The 18,666-nt window shown below is 47.1% G+C and overlaps 1 protein-coding gene across 6 annotated transcripts in view; it reads right to left on the minus strand.

Moving 5' to 3' along the window:
• AGPAT4 (1-acylglycerol-3-phosphate O-acyltransferase 4) overlaps nt 1–18,666 on the minus strand; it is a 104,862-nt gene that overhangs the window by 52,469 nt on the left and 33,727 nt on the right. For all 6 annotated transcript variants that reach the window (XM_019749823.2, XM_019749817.2, XM_019749808.2 and 3 more), the window contains one exon: nt 16,868–17,132. In XM_019749823.2, the coding sequence (XP_019605382.1) occupies nt 16,868–17,045 (178 nt within the window). In that variant the 5' untranslated portion in view covers nt 17,046–17,132. The remainder of the gene's footprint in view (nt 1–16,867; nt 17,133–18,666) is intronic.

Raw genomic sequence — 18,666 nt, forward strand, 5'->3', positions numbered from 1 at the left:
GGGTTGGAGGCCAAGCCTCTGTTGAGTGAATGAACGAAGTCAATGGAAGCACAGATGCAAATGAAGGGTTGAAGACCAGACACGATATGTTGAAGCAAAGAGACACCAGGAGACTGAACAGGGCGAGGGCATGTTCAAATCCCAAGACGAGAGCTGGGACCCAAGGACACGGGCAGAAGCCTGGAGACAGGCTGAGGTAAGAATAGATGGAGTCCCAGGGGAACAACCTGTGGTTTCTGAGCAGTCCTGTGGAGTCAGAAACCAACCCAGCCCGGCCAGCTGGGGCCCTGTGGTCACGGGTGCCTCTGACCGAGGGGAGCTGAACTTGGGGACAATCACTTATTGGGTTGACGCTACATTTATGCAATGACAAAAGGCCACCAGCCCATTTCTGACTAACCATGCTTCAGAGGAGCTGCTGAAGACGTACTTAATTCTCAGGCCAGCTGTCATGTGCTGTGTCTGCACACAGACATCAGATCTTCTGCGAAAGTCCAATATTGCAAACTATATCATTATCACCTTTCAAATAGCAGTCTTTCAAAACTCTGCCTTGCCGGCTCCCATACCCGTTCTGTTAGCTTTTCTTGGATAGGACTGAGATAAAGGCAACAGGGCCTGCCCACCACAGATTCAATAAACCCGTTCACATCCAGCTTGATACTAACAATCGTTCCTTTAGTGAGGCTACAACCATGGCCTTTATTAATATTTTCAATATTGATTTAAACCCCCCAAAGGGAATATCCAGACACTGCTCATTTCTACAGCCCTGAGTACAATTTTAATACCATTAAACAAATCCTCACAATTTGGCACGATACACCAATTATCCTATTTAATTTGGGATCCCAGGCCTATGTTCTCCAGAGCACTGCATTTCTAATCTGTCGCGTAGTCTGTAAATGTCTTCACAGACTTGGAGCTCGTACATCTATGAGCGGAGATGTTTGCACAAGCTCCTGGAGGTCACGACTCGTTCCTTCTCTGCTATTTCGCATGCTCCGGAACCTGCAGAGTACACAGCCACACTGTGATGGCGGCACGGCCTCGGCCAGCTGCTGGGATCACGCAGAATTATCGTCATTCTTCAGGGTAGACGCCTTTCTGAGGCCTGTGTGTCTCACACACAGTCTAGGCAAAACCATATTTTAAACCCATAATAAGCTCTTTTTGATCCTCAGACACCCTAAGTCATTATGTCCGGGAGTCAAGCACACACGTGAAATACTGAGATGCCCGTAGCAGGGAGGTCTGTTGGCTCGAACCACCCAGTAGGAGGATTTCCCCCACCTCAAAGAAAAAACAAAACCCCACAATTCCCGAGGTTCCTATTGGTGTCTCAATGCTAAAAGCCCCAACATATAGTCACCAATCCACTGCAATTTCTCCTTTTTAGGTGTATGTGCCATTCCTGTATTATCACTACAGCATTGCTACTCAATATACATATCCAAGAGGATGGAGCAGACAAAAACCCAGTGACTCTCTGTCCACAGGTAAAATGTTTTTGCACGTGTCCCCTCACAGAGGGCTGTCAACCTCTCCTGCCCCAGAGCTGGGAAGCCGTCTGGTTCAGACACGCTTGCCTTTCTATTGCGCTGTGTCCTGTTGACAGGGACTAAACAAACAAAAAAACGACATTCAGCTAAAGCCAAATTTGTGAGGCTGCCAAGAGTTCGCATCCCTCCTGATCTGACCCAAATACAACTTGGTGACGCCTGTTGCGAAGAGTTCTGACCTCACGTTGGGGTCGTGGGCTTGGGTGGAAATAAACTACCAGCGGAAGCAAGGAGATGTGTCAGGGCTGTTGGAGTAAAGCTGTGAGACGAGGAGACCTGGCCAGGGAGGGAGCAGAGGGAGCACCGGAGAGGGGCACCCCCGGAGAACGCGGTCATTCCCTGGGGAGCCAAGGCATGCGGCTGAGGGTAGGAGATGTGGGGGCGCCAGTACCTGAGGTCAGAAGCGGGGTCCCACTCACCTCTGGGTGCCCAGCACCGAGAGCACAATGCCTGGGACGTGATAACAGTAGGCGCTCAATAAATGTTTACTGAGCTGAATCATATGGTATTCCATTGTTTGAGTGTGCTTGTCACAGACGCACCCAGTGTCTGGTGGAGGAGGCGCTGGGGGAGGGCGGGGGTGGAGTCCTCAGTGAAAAGCTTATCGAAAGGCACCAAACACCATCCAAGTCCAGGACAGAGCCTTGGCTGGCATCTACCTGGAGGCCCAGCCATGCATATACTAACCCAACATGCAGGTGCTGGATTGCAACTGGCATTTTCTCTCATTAGTCCTGCCTCTAGATGGATGTGGGAATAAAGTCTCCTTTTGGCTTATAGAAGTGGGTGACTACGATACAAATTGTGCATGAATAATCACATATCTCTGGGCATCCTAATTATCCTGGTGACAGTGACTGAATGGGAGAACAGCTACTCAGCTGGGCCTGTGAAGACTTCTAGTGAGAAACGACTCACGGCCCTGGAATAGGGTGAGCGTCCCGCCAGAAGCCTTGCTCCCAGCCTGCCCGGGCTGCACTCTGGCCAGGACTGCACTGGCCCTGTTGGAACGACCCCCACAGTCAGGCTGCGTCAACACTGCCCGCTCCCCCGTGACCCCACGCTCCCTGGTTCCACTGGTACACAGGTCTCTCTCCCACTAGACTGTGGCTGGGTTTGGGGACGGGTCTCTTAGTCATCTTGGTTACCCCTCCCAGCTCTTCTTGTCCCAGAGCCTGTGCTATGCTGACGCCTGCAAAGTCCCCCTGTCCAGTCGTCTATTGCTGGATGCCCTCTGTGTGGCTAGTGTCTGTCTGACCAGCTGAGTCTGACCACACACTCAGGGTTATGTGACCAGGACAAGGTCACTCCAGTACACCCCTCTATCCACAGTGACAGTGCATTTAGCGGTGTGCAGGAAAATGGTTAAAACCAGCTCTCCAAGGGGAGAGAAAAATCACCCTGATTTATAGCTTTGCCGATTTCCACGGTATAAATACCCCCACGGCGGTCAACGTGAAGCTGCCAATTTGCAATCACTGAACGCAGAGTTACACAGCATTCCAAAGGTGCCTGCACAATCGACCTAAATAACCTCTGGACAGAGATCATAGTAAAGTGCAGTAAACTAGCTAGTAAGTGATGAGGTTTGAGTATATAACATACTACAAGTTTATAATGGCTGTGTTTCATAACTGACTAGGAAAGTTGCTGACGTTTTAGCAGCTGGCTCTGGGGACACTCCTGGCTATAGAGACAGGCTCGGGGCTTGGACTGGGCCAGGCACGGGAGCCGGGCGGTGGGGGCCGGGGGGAGACCCCTTTTCCCTCCTGATAGCAGAAGTGATGCAAAGCAGAGTTGGAAGCTGCTGGCAGCCGTCCTTGGTGAGGAAAACCCACTGGCTCAGAGAAGCGAAGTGATAAAAGAAGTGAGTGCCAGCACCCTAGCTCCAGGGGCAGTGGATGCTGGCCCTCACCACCCTCCCTGTGGCTTGGTGTCGTGAGCTAAGAAAGTCCTGACTTGCACTTAAGCTGGCTGGGCTTCCGCCGAGAGTCCCCTCCCGTCTGTCTGTTGCCCAGGACGGCCTATTCTCTGAGGTCTGGCTGACGTCACTCCCTCTCTGAAGCCTTCCTGGACTAGTCTAGACTATAATAACTTCCCCCCTCTGAATCCTACAATACTTAGGTCTCTCCCATGTGACTTAGGATGAGTTACAGCCTATGTTTCCCTCCCATGTGTCATCTTGGTCCCATGACTGGAACTAAACTAGTAATCCATAAACAGGTTTGGGCTCATTAAATAATTACGACTTGGAAACAGTGAAATGCCATCAGGCCATCTGGGTCTTTCAATCACCCATACACTGTAGGTTACATAAAATGGTCTTCTTCAGGGCCCTGCTGGACAGGCCGCGTGGCACAAGGCTCGCGCCCGGCCCAGGGCGGCAGCCTCACTCGTTCATTCCGCCCTTGGAGGGAGAGGATGCTGTGCTGATCAATGGCTCCAAGAGGATGAGTCCTCACCAAACATCGCTGTCCCCCAGGAAGTCACGTTCCTGAGGGCAGCGAGGTAGGTCCTCGACAGGGACAGACACCAGGGAAGCACAGGGAGGGGTGACACAGCTCTCGAGTCTGAGGGGAAGGAGCAGGCACGGGCCTTATCAATGGTGAAGGCCAAGGCCGAACCGTCACAGGACATCAGGTCTTTCAGGGAAGTGCTGAACAGGAAGGCGTCACTTCACTCCCTGAATACGAGGATCCCTTCTTTCAACTCCAACAAAACAATCACAAGCCTTACACCCACATTATTTTGAGGCAAATGACATGAAAGACAGCTTTGCATTCACACTCTGTCAGTAATTCTCCAATCTGGTCAGGCCGCGGCCTAAATGATTATGCATGACGCATGAAAATGACCTCCAAATGCAATGGCAGCCAGGCATATTCACCCTCTAAAACAAACACCTCACTTAAAAAAACCACCAAATTATTGGTGATTTCATACAGCTCCTTCTTTCCACCGAGAAAGAACTACTAGGTGAAGGCACACGAAGACCACACAAATACAGGGTGTTCAGCTGTGGTGTCTGCTCAGAGGACAAACTAAAATGTCACATCGAAGAGTCTGTCAAAAGATGATCCTTTTGAAACATGAAGGGGTGAATTCTGAGATAAAAGGCAGGCTAAGTATAAAATTAACACCTGGGAGCATGCGTTACCCCAACATGTGGGATCTTGGCTTACTTATGATCACCCACAATGAGCAGAAAATGAACGACGCCTCATTTTCCTACTTATGGAGACAGGTTAGGCCTGGGTATCTGCATTTGGACCAAAATTACAGTGACCAATTTGTCACTTTGCCTAGGGCTGTCCCGATTTTAGAACTGGAAGACCCACATCCTGGGGACCCCACCATTCTAAGGCACACTGGGGAGGCTGGTCACCCTCAAGTCCCTCTGGGGCAAACAGGAATCACACAGGAGGAAGAGGCAGTTGGGGGACAGGTCTTAGCAGCGCACTGAGCCCTCTCCCCTCCCCCACGCCCATCTCCTCAGTCTAAGAACATTAGCAGGCAAGGTGCTCACCAAGGATGCCTAGCTCCTAACTCCTGTTTCCTAACTTTCTGACCAGGTCAAATGTTATTCTTCTTGCCGCAAGTTCTGACATCTGTTGTTTTGAACACCATTTGTTAGGTCCCTCCCTCTGCCTGTCTAACCGACGCCATGCCAGCCTCCTTCCATTCGTCGGTAAGCACACCTTATGCCACTATCATCTCTTTATCTATTCTCCACTCTCTTTTTCTGAAACACACCCCAGTATTCTTTTGTTACACCCTGAGGGTTAGCTCATTATGGAGCCTTTGACACACTGTCCCCAGCACCCAGGGCGGCAGGCACCCTGTGGCCCTACCAACCCCGTGACCTTTCCTGACCCCGATTCGTAAGGCTGGAAGGGATTTAAAGGTCGGCTGAACAACGCCTCATGCAGATGGGTTATTTGAAGACCGCTTCGCAAACGTTCCCGCGTGGCCCGTTCCAGCCTTCCCGGAGTTCACAGGACAGGCTCAGCCTTGTCCCTGGACAGCTCCTGTCATTTGGGGTCTGTGCACATGTTTTTGGTAACTTTCTCCAGATGCCCCACTCCTTCCATCTGAGGTTCTGAGATACATCTAGCTCCTCATCCACGTGATGTCCCTCAAGTACGGCACAGCTATGGTGTTTCTCTGCCCCCCCACCCCACCCCGCCCAGTCCCCAGGTGTGTCCTCCCAGGTTTCTGCAGCACGTCCCCCTCACCTGTTCCAGGTTACCGGAGCTCCTTGTGAAGCATGCTCGGCCCCATCTGTCCCACGCTTGGCTGACAAAGTACAGAGTAACAACAAGAACACCTGACGTATTGAAATGTATTTCCCGTGTTTTACAATTGAAAAAACAAAGCCCGGTCAACCAAGGTGGTTAGTCCAGTGGAAGCCAGGACTCCAGGCTCCAGACACAGTCTGGATATGGGAACACCAGAGCAGGTGCCTGTCCACCGTCCAGATTCAGGACACCCCTGTCAACTCCACCCAAAAGGGCTGCACGGGAGCTGTAGGGACCCAAGCATGCGGGAGAAGAAGACTCTCTCCACTCGGGGCTCTCCGAGCATGGAGCCACAGAATCTGAGCTGGGAGGGTAGGGTGGTGGGTATTTGAAAACATTATATAAAACACCAAAACATTTCTAAGATATTTTTCTTTAAAACAAAATGTGGAGGTGGGGAATCCTTTTAATCTACTATCTCCCCTCTTTCTGGAGACCTGGGATGGGATCCGAGAAGGAATGTGTTACCATGTTCGAAAACACCTCATATCCCATTTGGACCCAAGATAAATGGAAATAGGAAAGTATGGAAATTCTTCTGCCATTCGTATTCCCTTTGCTTTGGAGCTTGGTTCTCTGAAGTCTAGTCCACCCTTGATTCAAACTTTCCTATTTAAATTCTATCTTCAGTATCCTAATGCCCAAACCCTAGGCTAAAGCAGTGTTCTTCAAATGCTTTTGATTGTTTAAATAAATAAAAATATATGTATATACACCATTAGCACATGCAAAATTTACACACATGAAAATTTGTTTTATATAATTATGAAATATATAAACTTTCTTTTCTCTTATCCATCTATATAATAAGAGAAAGACAAGTGAGAAGGTTTTCTTCCTATACCTAATGGCTTCTCTTTTTACCTCCTCGGGACACCCACTCACTTCGAAGACCACACACAAGTGTCTTGAGAAGTTACAAGACACCACAGTCAAACTTATAACCTAACTCGAAAGCCGTAACTTAAGTCACAAGTGAAATTTAACGCTTGCAAAAACAAATGGGCACCTTGGCTAAGAATTAATTTATTTATAAACCATATCAACAGCTAAGACACCTTGCTGTAAGGCAAGCACCCACACAGACAATTCAGTATAACACTTGTCTTCCTAAAGATGTCGTTTCTTTAATACATCTATTCAAAATTTGGAGTGCTTAAGCTCCCTAGTTAAAATATAAGGTCATTTCTTATACAAAGGATCACCTACATAGCCTTCCATTTATGATCAAAACATTTACATTTGTATGCATATACACGTATTTAAGATATAAAAATGGATTATTGCTCAAAATAAACAAGGCATGCTATACGAGAGCTGTATTACTCTTTAAAAAAACTTTTAGAAAGTCCAGTGTCCTCACTTATTCTCCCTTTACTGAATCAGCTACATAAGGTGAGACCGTTTGGAGGTTAATATGCTTCCGGTCACAGGAATATTGACCACAAAGCTGTGACGTGTCTTGACGAATGGAACTAATCACCCAAGGATGTAATCAGATCTCAGTCCCAATACTTTCGTTGCCCCTAAATACACAACAAGATGTTGGCACAAAGGGCTGATTTTGTAACAGGCCTTGTGTGGAAGAGGCCGGCAAAATTAAAGCCCAGTTCTAAATAAAATCGTTTCTGTGGGACCTGGGCAGGAGTGGGAAACTGTTTATGAGGGGAAGATGTTGGCTTTGAATGGAGCTGGGCAGACATCTCGGCTCTCAGCTCAGATGAATAAAAACCCAGGTGAAGGCAGGCACAGTCTGCCTCTGCGAGAGGCTTCACTTCCTACTACTTCGTATGCAAAGCAGGCTCAGGAAGAAAGTCACCCTGTGTGGCCAGAGAGCCTGTGATGGAGACCTGAGTGCTGCATCGTGTGCAGACAATTCCTGAACACCACGACGCCCAAGTTTCTTCCTCGTAGCACCTCTGAGACCTGTCTCGAGGTCTGAGGACAGCTTCATTCTAGTTTTCCTGGGTAGGCAGCTTTGGTGGTGAGCCAAAGCACTTCTGGGCTTGGATCGTGTACTTAAAGAGATAAAAATAAATGTCAGTTGAAAATACAAGGGACAGGATGAAAGACTCGTACAAGCCTCTGTCTCCATTCATCAGGAAAGCCGCCCACAGGCCAGCCCTGCCCCGGTCACTGTGTCCTCTGCCTCCAGGTGACATTTCTATATGTTTGTCACCTTCTTCCCCAGCCAGGGTCACCAGCCCCACTTCACTCATTTGAGTTCCCTGACGTCCAGAGATAGGAAGAGGCTTGGTCCACGAGTAAAAGCAAGGCCTTCCATCTGTATAATCCCTCATTCCTTGGATTACCAGTAAACAGTGCCGGGGCTGGGAGACAGAGCAGGCAAGGGGACCAGGGAGAAGTAAACACGTGTCGTGTCAGCGATGGGTGTTCCTTTGTACTTCACTGCCACACTGGACGTAAAAAGACTCAGAAAGCAGAGTACACTGGTTTTCTGGGGCTGCCGTAACAAAGTACCACAAACTGCAGGCCTTAAAAACAGAAATATGGTCTCACAGTTCTAGAGGCCGGAAGCCCAAGATCAAAGTGTGGGCAGGGCTGGCTCTTTCTGAGGCCATGAGGGAGAATCAGCTCCGGGCCTGTCTCCCAGCTTCTGGTGTTCTCCGTGTGTCTTCACATCATTTTCCTCTAAGCTTGTCTGTCTCTGTGTCCAAATTTCCCCTTTTATAAAGACACAGTCATATTGCATTAGGGGTCCCCCCTGTCCCCAAATGAGCTCATCTTAATTTGATGATCTGCAAAAACCCTGTTTCTAAATAAAGCCACATTCACAGGCGCTGGGGGTTACGACTTCCATCTTTTATGGGGAGGAGGACACCATTCAGCCTATAACTCCGAGGCCTGAAACAGCTCATCACCCCAGGTCCCCAGGACTCTCACCAGCCCCAGCCTGGCAGAGGCTTTCACCAAAAGAAGAAAAAGAAAAAAGGGGGTGGGGGGTTTAAGTGACTTTGCCGCCCTTTATCACACAAAGGGCTCACTCACTGTTTTATTTCCCTTTTGGACTCCCTTTCTATAAGCCATCTCTAGTTAGTTCTTTTTGGTGTTTGGGTTTTTATTTTGTCTTTGTTTTTTTTTCCAGTTTATAAAATATATGCTCATTGTATGAAATGTAAGACATTCAGAAAATATAAAGGTAATTTTAAAGAATCATCTCTAGTTCTAATTCCTGAAATAGCACTCTGATAAATGTACTTCCAGTCTCCATTTATAAAGTCGGTATTATATTGTACAGTGTTGCATCGTGCTATTTGAATTAATATTGTGCTTAGGGTGTTATACAGTTCAAGGAAACAACGACCCTGCTGGGTATCTTTCTTTAAAAGATTACGTGTGAATAGATTTTTCAAACAACCAAATTAACAATTTGTCAAGGCACATTTTGAACAATGCTGTTCAGTGGAGGACAAAAATAAATCTTGAAGTAAAGTGATGTTCCCGATGCCTGGAATTCCCCAGGACGCACACGCGGAGTCCATCTAGTGAGAGCTGGGCTTCCCTCGCAGCACTGCCCTCCCTGTCCTCAGGCCTGGGGTGGGGCTGCAGCGGCCTCATCCATTTGTGGTTCAGCCCCGACTGTGACAGCATTTGGTAGATCGGCTCCCTTTGACGTCTGGCCACCTGAACAAACCAGTTTAGTCCCTCATGATGCCAGAATATGCTTCGTCCTCAGACCGGATCACCTGTTCCACCTCTTGCCAACATATCACAATTTCCCCTTATTATCTGACACCTGGCTGTGACGTTGCTCCGTGGAGCATGGCTCCGCCCCTTCACAGGGTGGGCAGTGCCTTTCTCTGCTACTCTCACTGCCCTACGATGGGTAGTGTCCGCGCGCTTTCTCCACTAGGTGGCGTCCCTCTGAGGACAGCCCTGCAACCCTTCATCCCCGAGCTCCACTTGCTGGCTCGGCCCCCAGATTGAATGCAAAGGCGTGTTGGTTAAGGAACACTCCCTGCCGAGTAGCGACAGGCATCCTGCAGGGTCACCCGGGGCTGGGACAGTGAATTCACATTCTAGCAGCTGTTTGCTTGGCATTGGCCATGGTTGTTAAAATAAAAACTCTCATCGCATAGTATACACATTTGTTTCAATATAATAGAAAAAAATGGACTCGGGGATCTCAGCTCTCACACTTGCTAACTGTGTGACCTTCGACAAGTCACCCGACTTCTCTGAGCCTCAGTTAACTGATTCACACAATGGAAACCGCCTGTTCAGAGTAGTTATGTGCTTAACCAAGTTAGCGGACATAAAAGGTTTACTGTAAGGCCTGATACATCATCACCACGACCAAACTGCAGTGATTACAGTTAGAAATGAAAGTGGCAACTTATTATATCATACTTCTCTTTTCCTTTCTCTATTGCCCTGGAGCATGTCACTGACTACAGCTGCCAGTTGGACACTTGGCCCCATCTCAGGAGCCTGGTCCCTCAACCACAATGTGCTGCAGAGAGAAGCTCCACTCAGACTTCCTGGCCCCAATCTCAGCGCTCTGCTTCCTGTGTGACCCTGGGCAAGTCACTTAACCTCTCTGTGCCTAAGCACTCGAAACAGTGCCTGGAACGGTAAGTGCTCATTAAGCATTAATGGGTAAAAGTTTATAGAGTAAAGGGGCAGAACTGAGGAACCTGCTTTTCCTCTCAGCTTGCAGTTATTCTCTTATTTTTCTCCTGTCCATCATTCTGGTATCATTTAAATTCAGACACTCAAGTTCTTTGACTCTATCAGGGATTTTAAATGAGATGTAACCTAAACCAATTTCTGGATTGCTTCTGCTACGTTCCATCTGGAATGCTCAGTTGCTAAGCTAGTAGTTCTTTTTGTTTTGTTTTGTTTTTTTGTGCTATCCAAAAGGCCTTACTAAGTGAGGAGGAAATGGAACAAGGTCCATTTACCCACGCATGGGACAAACGAGACAGGTCTGGTCTGTTAATAATGACAGTCACAGCACGTGGCAGGAGGACTCGGTAAAGATGCTCTTGTAACAGATGAACACGAGCTCTTTAGGAAACCAGACCTCAAGGCCCGTGGAGGCAGGGCAGTACCTGCCTTTCTCACCACTGTTTCCCCAGCACCAAACTCATGAGCTGGCACACAGTAGGTGTTCAACGGTTATGGACTAAATCACACAAAAAACCCCAAAACTAAACAAAACAACAAAACGACTTAGAGCAAGGTGAGTTGCTTCATTCAGTGTGGCCTTCTAGTGTCATGGACCCAGTTATGGATTCTGTTGTCACTATCTGAGGTCCCCAAGGAGTACAGTCTGCAGAACTATGAAAAAAGAAGGGCTATGCTCTGCCATTTCCTGAAAGCTCCCAACTAAACATCTCTGGGGGAAGCTGTGGCACCTCCCGGGTCAAGCCAGCAAAGCATGTAACTCCAGGGGAAGTGTTTGCTTGTTAAAGCTGCAGGGTGTGGAGAGAGACACGCTTCAGAAGTCAAAGGTACTAGCAGGTGACAGAAGCGAGAAGACATGTTGTCCCAAGAGGGACATTGCTCTGTCCAGGGGCAAGGCTTCACCTTTGGGTTAGAACCTTAACCTACAGGCAAAGCTAGCCATCGGGTGTCCTGAGGAACTTATTACAGTCTTTCAGATCCCTGTCAATGTGACACTACTGGCCAAAGCCACCACCTGGTCACACAGCTGTAGTGAAGGAGAAACTACCAACTTCAGGTGTTTCTGCTTATGTCAATCTACAGCCAGTTATCTGTGTTTGCCCTTTGTTCTGTGTCACCAGTCCTTTCCTCCGGGAGGTGACTGCTACATGGGAACTGACGAGGGTGAATCTGGAGGCCTTTGAAGAGAATGAATGTCCAGACCCTGGGCTGTGTCTCCCTGACAGAGGTAGCCAGTGGGTCTCACCCAACTCCACATTTTAGCAGGACCCAAGACAGCAATGTGAAAGGTCAGGACTTTGTTAGATTGGGGACAATCTGACAAAAGCCCTGTCTGACATCTCGGAGGTGACCACTGTCATGACAAGTGGAGTCATCCCTGTTCAGGACTGAAAAGAATGAAGGATCAGCTTGGATTGAAATGACAAAAAGCAGCCCTGCCATTAATCACGCCAGGAAGAGAGACAGATCAAACAGCTGCCAAGGTAATAGGATGAATGGTTTTCCCCAAGGTCATGGTGGAAAATGCCACCGCAAACCCCTCTTTGATGGATCACTTTCTTATTAGTGACGCCCTAGACCTGCTTTGTATTTTCATTGAATAGGGGACCCCTGGTTGTGGCCTCAGCTCATAACAGCACACAGCGATGCTTCGAACCCCTGCTTCTCCTTGTCCTGCTCAGAAATGGGAACCTCAGGAGAGCTGCTCCCACCTCCCGTGGACCCCCACAGCACACACCAGCTCTGCACCCCTCTGTCCTCTGTAGGGGCGGGGTGAACGAGAAGAACTGCTTTTGAAGAGACTGAGTCGAGGGGAGCCGTGAGCCTCTGAGCTACCTCATGACAATTGGATCAATAAGCGACTTCCCTTTGGAAGGCAGCCCACAGAAGAAGTCGGGGGACATCCAGGACAGCTCTTAGGAGACTGCTGTAGTGTTTGCTCATCTGAACATTCCCTTCTCTCTTCCGACAGGAGGGCCCCTTCCTGTCCATCTCCACCTAAGGCACTCTGGTGCTGACCCTCGATTGAGGGGACTGACCATTGTCGGGGGACCAACTCTGGGTGGGTAGGGACGGTGGTCTACACTAGGAACAACTGGTGCTCTGCGCCCCTCCTCTTCCCCTCCCCCTCCAGGACTCCTGGCCCTTGTCCCATTGACTCCTAACAGGGCTCTCCCCAGCCCTTGCCTGCACCTGCCACACCTACACTAACCAATCTCAAAAAAAAAGGAAACTAATATGTGCCTGAGCATCTGGCACTCAGATCAGGGATTATTATTATTTTTTAAATTCTTATCCTGCTTCTGGATGGGCTGGGGTGGGAGTAGCGATTTTCAATTTCAAGTGAGAGACAAAAGAAGGAAAGAAATACATAAAAACAGTCAAATTAGCACTTTGGGAGATGACCTTGTATTAAAGCCTAACCAGTCAAACTGCACCAGGAACAAGCCTTGTCCATTAGTGAAATGAGCAAGTGTGCCTCAGATAGCCATTGAAAACCATGAGCGTCACAGTCCAGGAAAGTTAAGTGGCAGGCTGAAATGCACAGAGTTAGCAACAGTGCAGAATTTGGAAGCCAGACACCGGGACGGGGGTGGGGGTGGGGGAGTGCCGAGCGTGGGAACGGTGTCTCCACTTTGCTTTGTGTCACCAGTCCTTTCCAGAATATTAAGGTCATCTGTAGTCCTTCCCACACTCCCTTTTAAAAACTCTGCCAATCATAGGTTCTGCTAATCTTTCTGTGTTTTTTGTGTGTGTGTGTTTTTGTTTTTTTTAAACCCACAGTGTCAGAAGGGAAGAAGAAGTAGCCGCCAGTCTTGGCCACCTTTCCCTAGAGACTAAAAGGCACACCTTGGAAAGGTAATAGCATGCTACCCTCACCCCACTGCTTGTAACTGCCTTCCTTCTCACCTTGCAGAAGCTGTTCTAGTCTCCCCTTCGTCCTTCATGCGCTGAGCCAGCCCGTCTCAGCCTCTCCTGCCTACAAATCTAGGCCAAAATAAAACAGAACAACCCTCCAAAGCCCAGCCACCGAGATGAAATATACTTCCAAATTGTCATTCATGACGTGGGTCCTTGCCTTAACCTAAAACCCTCTGCTGTGTGTGTCATGCTGGTAACCGCACCATCTTTGCTTCACTTTGTGTCAATTTGTCATTTACACTGGGGTGGCCTTTTTGACATGAGCATCAACATGCCAGGGCCGGTGACTGCTTTGGGCTTACCTGGTACAACACCAGCCTCTTATCAAACATTTAAAGAAAAAAGGATGATGACACAGATCTATTAGTTAAAAGGTAATGGAGGGGACCCAAGTCTCTAGGAAACAATTTAGCCAGCCTTTTGTTTTTATTTACTTTTTTTTTTTCTCAAAAAATCAGCTGCAGATGACGGAGGCTACTGATTTTCTAAGCTTTAGAGTGATGTGTATGCCAGAAGACACAACTGAAGCCCATGAACACACGAACAGTTTTTGTCTTAAGTTTGAGGAAACAGGAGGAGAGCAAAGGCAAACAGGGGGCATGGCCAGCTGAGTCTGAGCTGCGGAGCAGCCACGAACTGTCGCCTGTGGTGATGGACGCCCACTTCCTATCCAGTCTGTCTTTCACTGTTGTTGTGAAACACTCAGGGCATAAGGACATCTATCGACTATAGAGAATAAGTGAAGAGTGAGGGGAGCAGCACAGTTCTGCTTCCTAACATAGGCAAGGATTCTAGAAATGCAGAATTGGGGAAAGGGCGGTGAGCTTCCTGATTTGACGGACTCCTTACAATGAGGTGCCCATGAGCCAAGCCCAGGATGCATCACCCTCCCTGCTACCACGTGCTCTGTTCCCAGGAGCCAGGGCTGCTCCTCTAGAGAGAAGAAGCCTTCCTCTCCCTCTTCAGATGGCTAGGCAATGGCTCTGCTTGTGCTCAGCCAACAGCCCGTAGAAGCGTCCCTCTGGGGCACGAGGCACAGGGTGCTGTGGGATGTACCTGGAGGGGATGTACCAGGACAGGTGAGCTTCCGGGCCTTTCAGTGAAATCAGCCTGCCAGCCCTTCATTGCACTCTGCGCGGGGATTTGCCGGTGGTCTTGGATGGTTTGTTCTTGAGGTTCATTTGGGAATATTCTAAATAATTTAATTAATTTGTGATGGATAAAAGTCCACCTTGCTCTCTGAATTTATTACCCATCTTCATTTCCACCAGAAGCAGGTGGCCTAGGAGAACACTGATTTGGTCCCGCCATCACCTTGGTACCCCCCCTTCACTACCTCCCCAAAGCAAAATAAGGTATCTTAGGCATGGCCATCCTGAATCCTATCCCTTACGTCCTGACTCCAAATGAGAAACCAGATTTTTAACCATCTGTTTCAAACGTGGATAGGGGTTGTGACTGTGCAACTATAGATCATTTCTAACTGCAAACTGACAGATTTTGGATTCTTCAGAGCTGTGTGCACATCACACAAACGCAGGTTTGAATGAAAAGTACAACGAGCACAGCTTTGTGACATTTACATTTTGTTTAAATAGACACCTATTGCTAGAGTATAAGAAGACATTTTAAAATTATGAGGTAAGAGACAAACATCTCCTTCCCTTGCTTATGCAAACTCTTCTGCCTTCTCCCTTCAGCTGCGATTCCGGTGCAGACCGTCTGGACGCCTCTGCCCTGCTCTGACAAATTGTCTATTCAACACCACGGTAGGCGCCTAAGTACCAGAGGCCATATTAGAGTAAACGTGGGGCAAGGAAACTTGCATTACAGACTGTTGTGTTGAATGGGTGGCTGAGCCCAACAGGTCATAGGCAGGCACATGCACTAAAGATACGTTTTTGCAATTATACCTTGGCTTTATAATCTCATTAATATTCTCAAGATGTATTTATATAAAGCACTCTAATACAAGACAAAGTAGGTCTAGCACTCAAACCATGTCAGAAAGAGTAGCAGACATACAGAGGGCGCCAAAAAAATGTATACACATTTTTAGAAAGGAAAACACTGTATTAAAATTGTAATACAATGAATGACACTAGCATTCATTTGATTAACGCCATCTTTTGAGCAAACATCATACTACACATTCTTACCGTAATTCAATTCAACTTCGAAAAGTAATACATAGATAACGTCTCTTGAAATGTGTACATTTTTTTGGCACCCCCAGTATTTGCAAGGTCTGAGTTGGTGAAAGAAATCAAGAATACGGATGTTTCTATCTTTTTTTTTCTCACAAGTTAGTATTTTGAGGTTTAAAAAAATAACAGATTGTATTAGTAGTAATCCATTTGGACAACGGTATACAGCTTGTCTAGTTTTGATTCAAATTCAAATTTGATTGCTTCATTTAAAGGGTTTCAGAAAGATAGCAATAATTCTGGACTCTTGGCATAATCTAAAGGAGGACAGATTTTTTTAATTGCTTAATTTGAAAGAGCTCATATTTTAAAATAGGTATATACACACCCATATATATAATTGCTAATGACGACTGCATTTTCTACTGTTGAGAATAGTCATAGATTTAAGATCAGTCACCAATAAAACTCATCCCTAGATATCTCATTATTCTCATTCGTCGACTTCCATTTTATGTTTTGAAACCCAGGCCAGTTGAATTAGTCATGCTTAAAATAGCCTAGTATAATCTCTCTCTCTCTCTCTCTCTCTCATACACACACGCACAAGTGTATACAAAACTGGGGAAATCTGAATAAGGTTGGTGGATTGTGTCAATGTTAATTTTCTTGTTGGGATATTATACTGTGTTATGCAAGAGGTCACCACTGGGGGAAACTGGCTGAAGGGTATATGGTATCTCTGTATTATTTCTCACAACTGCATATGAGTCTACAATCATCTCAAAATAAAAAACATTTAAGAAAAGAAAGAGAACAATATATTACATAGCCATTTAGTTTTCGAAATATGTGTATGCGTTCTGTATCTCTATATATCACAGACTCACCTGCATCCATGTACACACGTAAGAGCCACAATACACATATTTTCCTATATAAGCTATTTCCATATATAAGCTATTATAAGGATAACTAAGAAAGCATTAACAGATTGCTTCTGAGGAGGAAAACTGAAGAAACAGACTGAATGCATATTTACTTTACATAGGATATGCTCTATGCCTGTTGAATTTTGTGCTATTGGCATTACTCATTCTAAAAACAATTTTTTAAGAGTGAGGACAAAAGGGACACTTCAAACCCAAATCCAACAAACAGAAACAAACAAACAAAATATATATGTAGCTTAGTACACACTGCAAGCCCAGGGGGCCCATAGAAAAGCCCCAATTCCCACACCCCCCCTCAGTGAAGATGTAGAGAGAATAATAAGCAAATTCCTTACGGCTGGAGATGCAGTAAGACAGGCGGCAGTTGACCTTCCTGAAGAGCTGCTTGTTAATTGGCCAGAGAATGAGCGTGAACAGCTGAATGGTGTTTATTATGAGCCCCGAGGCGATAAATACGTAACAGAAGACGAGATGGCACAGGAACTGAGACTTCAGCAACCCGATGAGGTCCATGATGAGTGGTTGCTTTTATTCAAAACAATAAAGACCCACCGTAGAATATTTCCAGAGGGAAAAATGATCCGAGACTCAGGAACGCGTCTAAAACACAAAACAATGCTAAATGTTAGGAAAAATTCTGCATGCTTTTATAGTCAAAGAAAAACTCTTAAAAGAAAGACTACACTCTTGAGATTAAACACGTACATCGGTTGATTTATCCCTATTTAGCAAACATTTATATAGTGTTTACTTAGTATCAGCCACAGTTTCAGCCCTTTGAAAATAGTGCTTTTAATTGTCTTAACACCCTGGGAGGGAAGTACTATTGTTACACGGGAGGAATTGAGACCCTGAGAGGTGAAGCAACTTGGCCAGGGTTCCACAGCTTCCGTTACCAAGAAGTGGCCCAGCTGGCTGAGTCCCTGTGCTCCCCGCTTAGCCAGCTCCTGGGGGGGGAGGGGGTGCTCACTGGAGAGCCCATGTTTCTGAGTCGCCCTCCTGCTGCTAGTGCTGTCCCCACCAGTGCCCCTCACCTCCCTCTATCTCATCCTCCAGATTTCAGCTCCACCGTCACTTCTTCTGGTGAGACTTCCCGACCTCCAACCAGCCCTGGGCAAGCCCAGGAGGTGACTCTGGGAGGGCTCTGCCTCCCAAGTGTGCCACTTAGAACCATCTGCTACGTGTTCAATCGTTCACCTTCCCCCACTGGACTGTCACGATTATCTGGAAGGTCATCAGTGTCTCCTCAACACTTGGAACAGTTTGGGGCTTAATGTTTTAAAAACAATGTTTGTGGAATGACTTAATGAAGGTAGACAAGGGATGAACTGTGAGATCCCAGTAAACACACATAACCAACTATGAAGGTGAGAGAGCCGCCACCACCACACCCTGACCCATGCGCGCACGCACACGCACAGGTTCTAAAATCAGAAAGAAACTCAAAGCACACATAGCAGCCAGACACATCCTGAAGTCTGGCTCCAGCCCAAAATGGAACAACAAAATGACTACAGTTTGGCAAATAAAGGCTTCGAGGAAAAGCATGAAGGCAGGAGGTCCGAATACTCTGACAGAAAAAGAAATCAGGCTGAGAGGACGATGCACACAACATACTTGTTTCTCCGGGAAGCAACATATCATCACAAAAGCACCCAGAAGAGCTCAAACTTTCTAACAGTGATAGTTGAGAGATCGCAACTTTGTTACGATCTTTATTAATAATATCCCCAAAATCTGGATAATAGTTTCACATATTTACCACATAGTAAGCCTCAAAGGAATCCCATGAGATGAGTATTATTATCATCCCATTTTTCAGACTAAGAAACTGAGATGACCCATAGGTTGGGTGATTTGCTGAAGGTTGTCACATCGATAACTGGTCTTAATACTCAGTCTTAACTCGGAGCTCTTTCCCTGCAGCTGTGTGGGCTGCTTTGCTCCTGGGGTGTGAGGTGGGCGGTTCTCTTGGGCTCAGGTCTCTCCGCAGCAGAGCAGCCTTCGGTGAAGTCCAGAATCACAAACGGTGTGCATTGTGGGGAAGTGGGACTTGCTTCTGTGCCACCTAGGTTGGCCTTGAGTATAGTCTCAGGCCTACCGACAGTCACAAGGTGTGTTCTTCTAAAACGCG

This window comes from Rhinolophus sinicus, linkage group LG05, assembly GCF_036562045.2.
Source record: "Rhinolophus sinicus isolate RSC01 linkage group LG05, ASM3656204v1, whole genome shotgun sequence".
NCBI classification, from domain to species: Eukaryota; Metazoa; Chordata; class Mammalia; order Chiroptera; family Rhinolophidae; genus Rhinolophus; species Rhinolophus sinicus.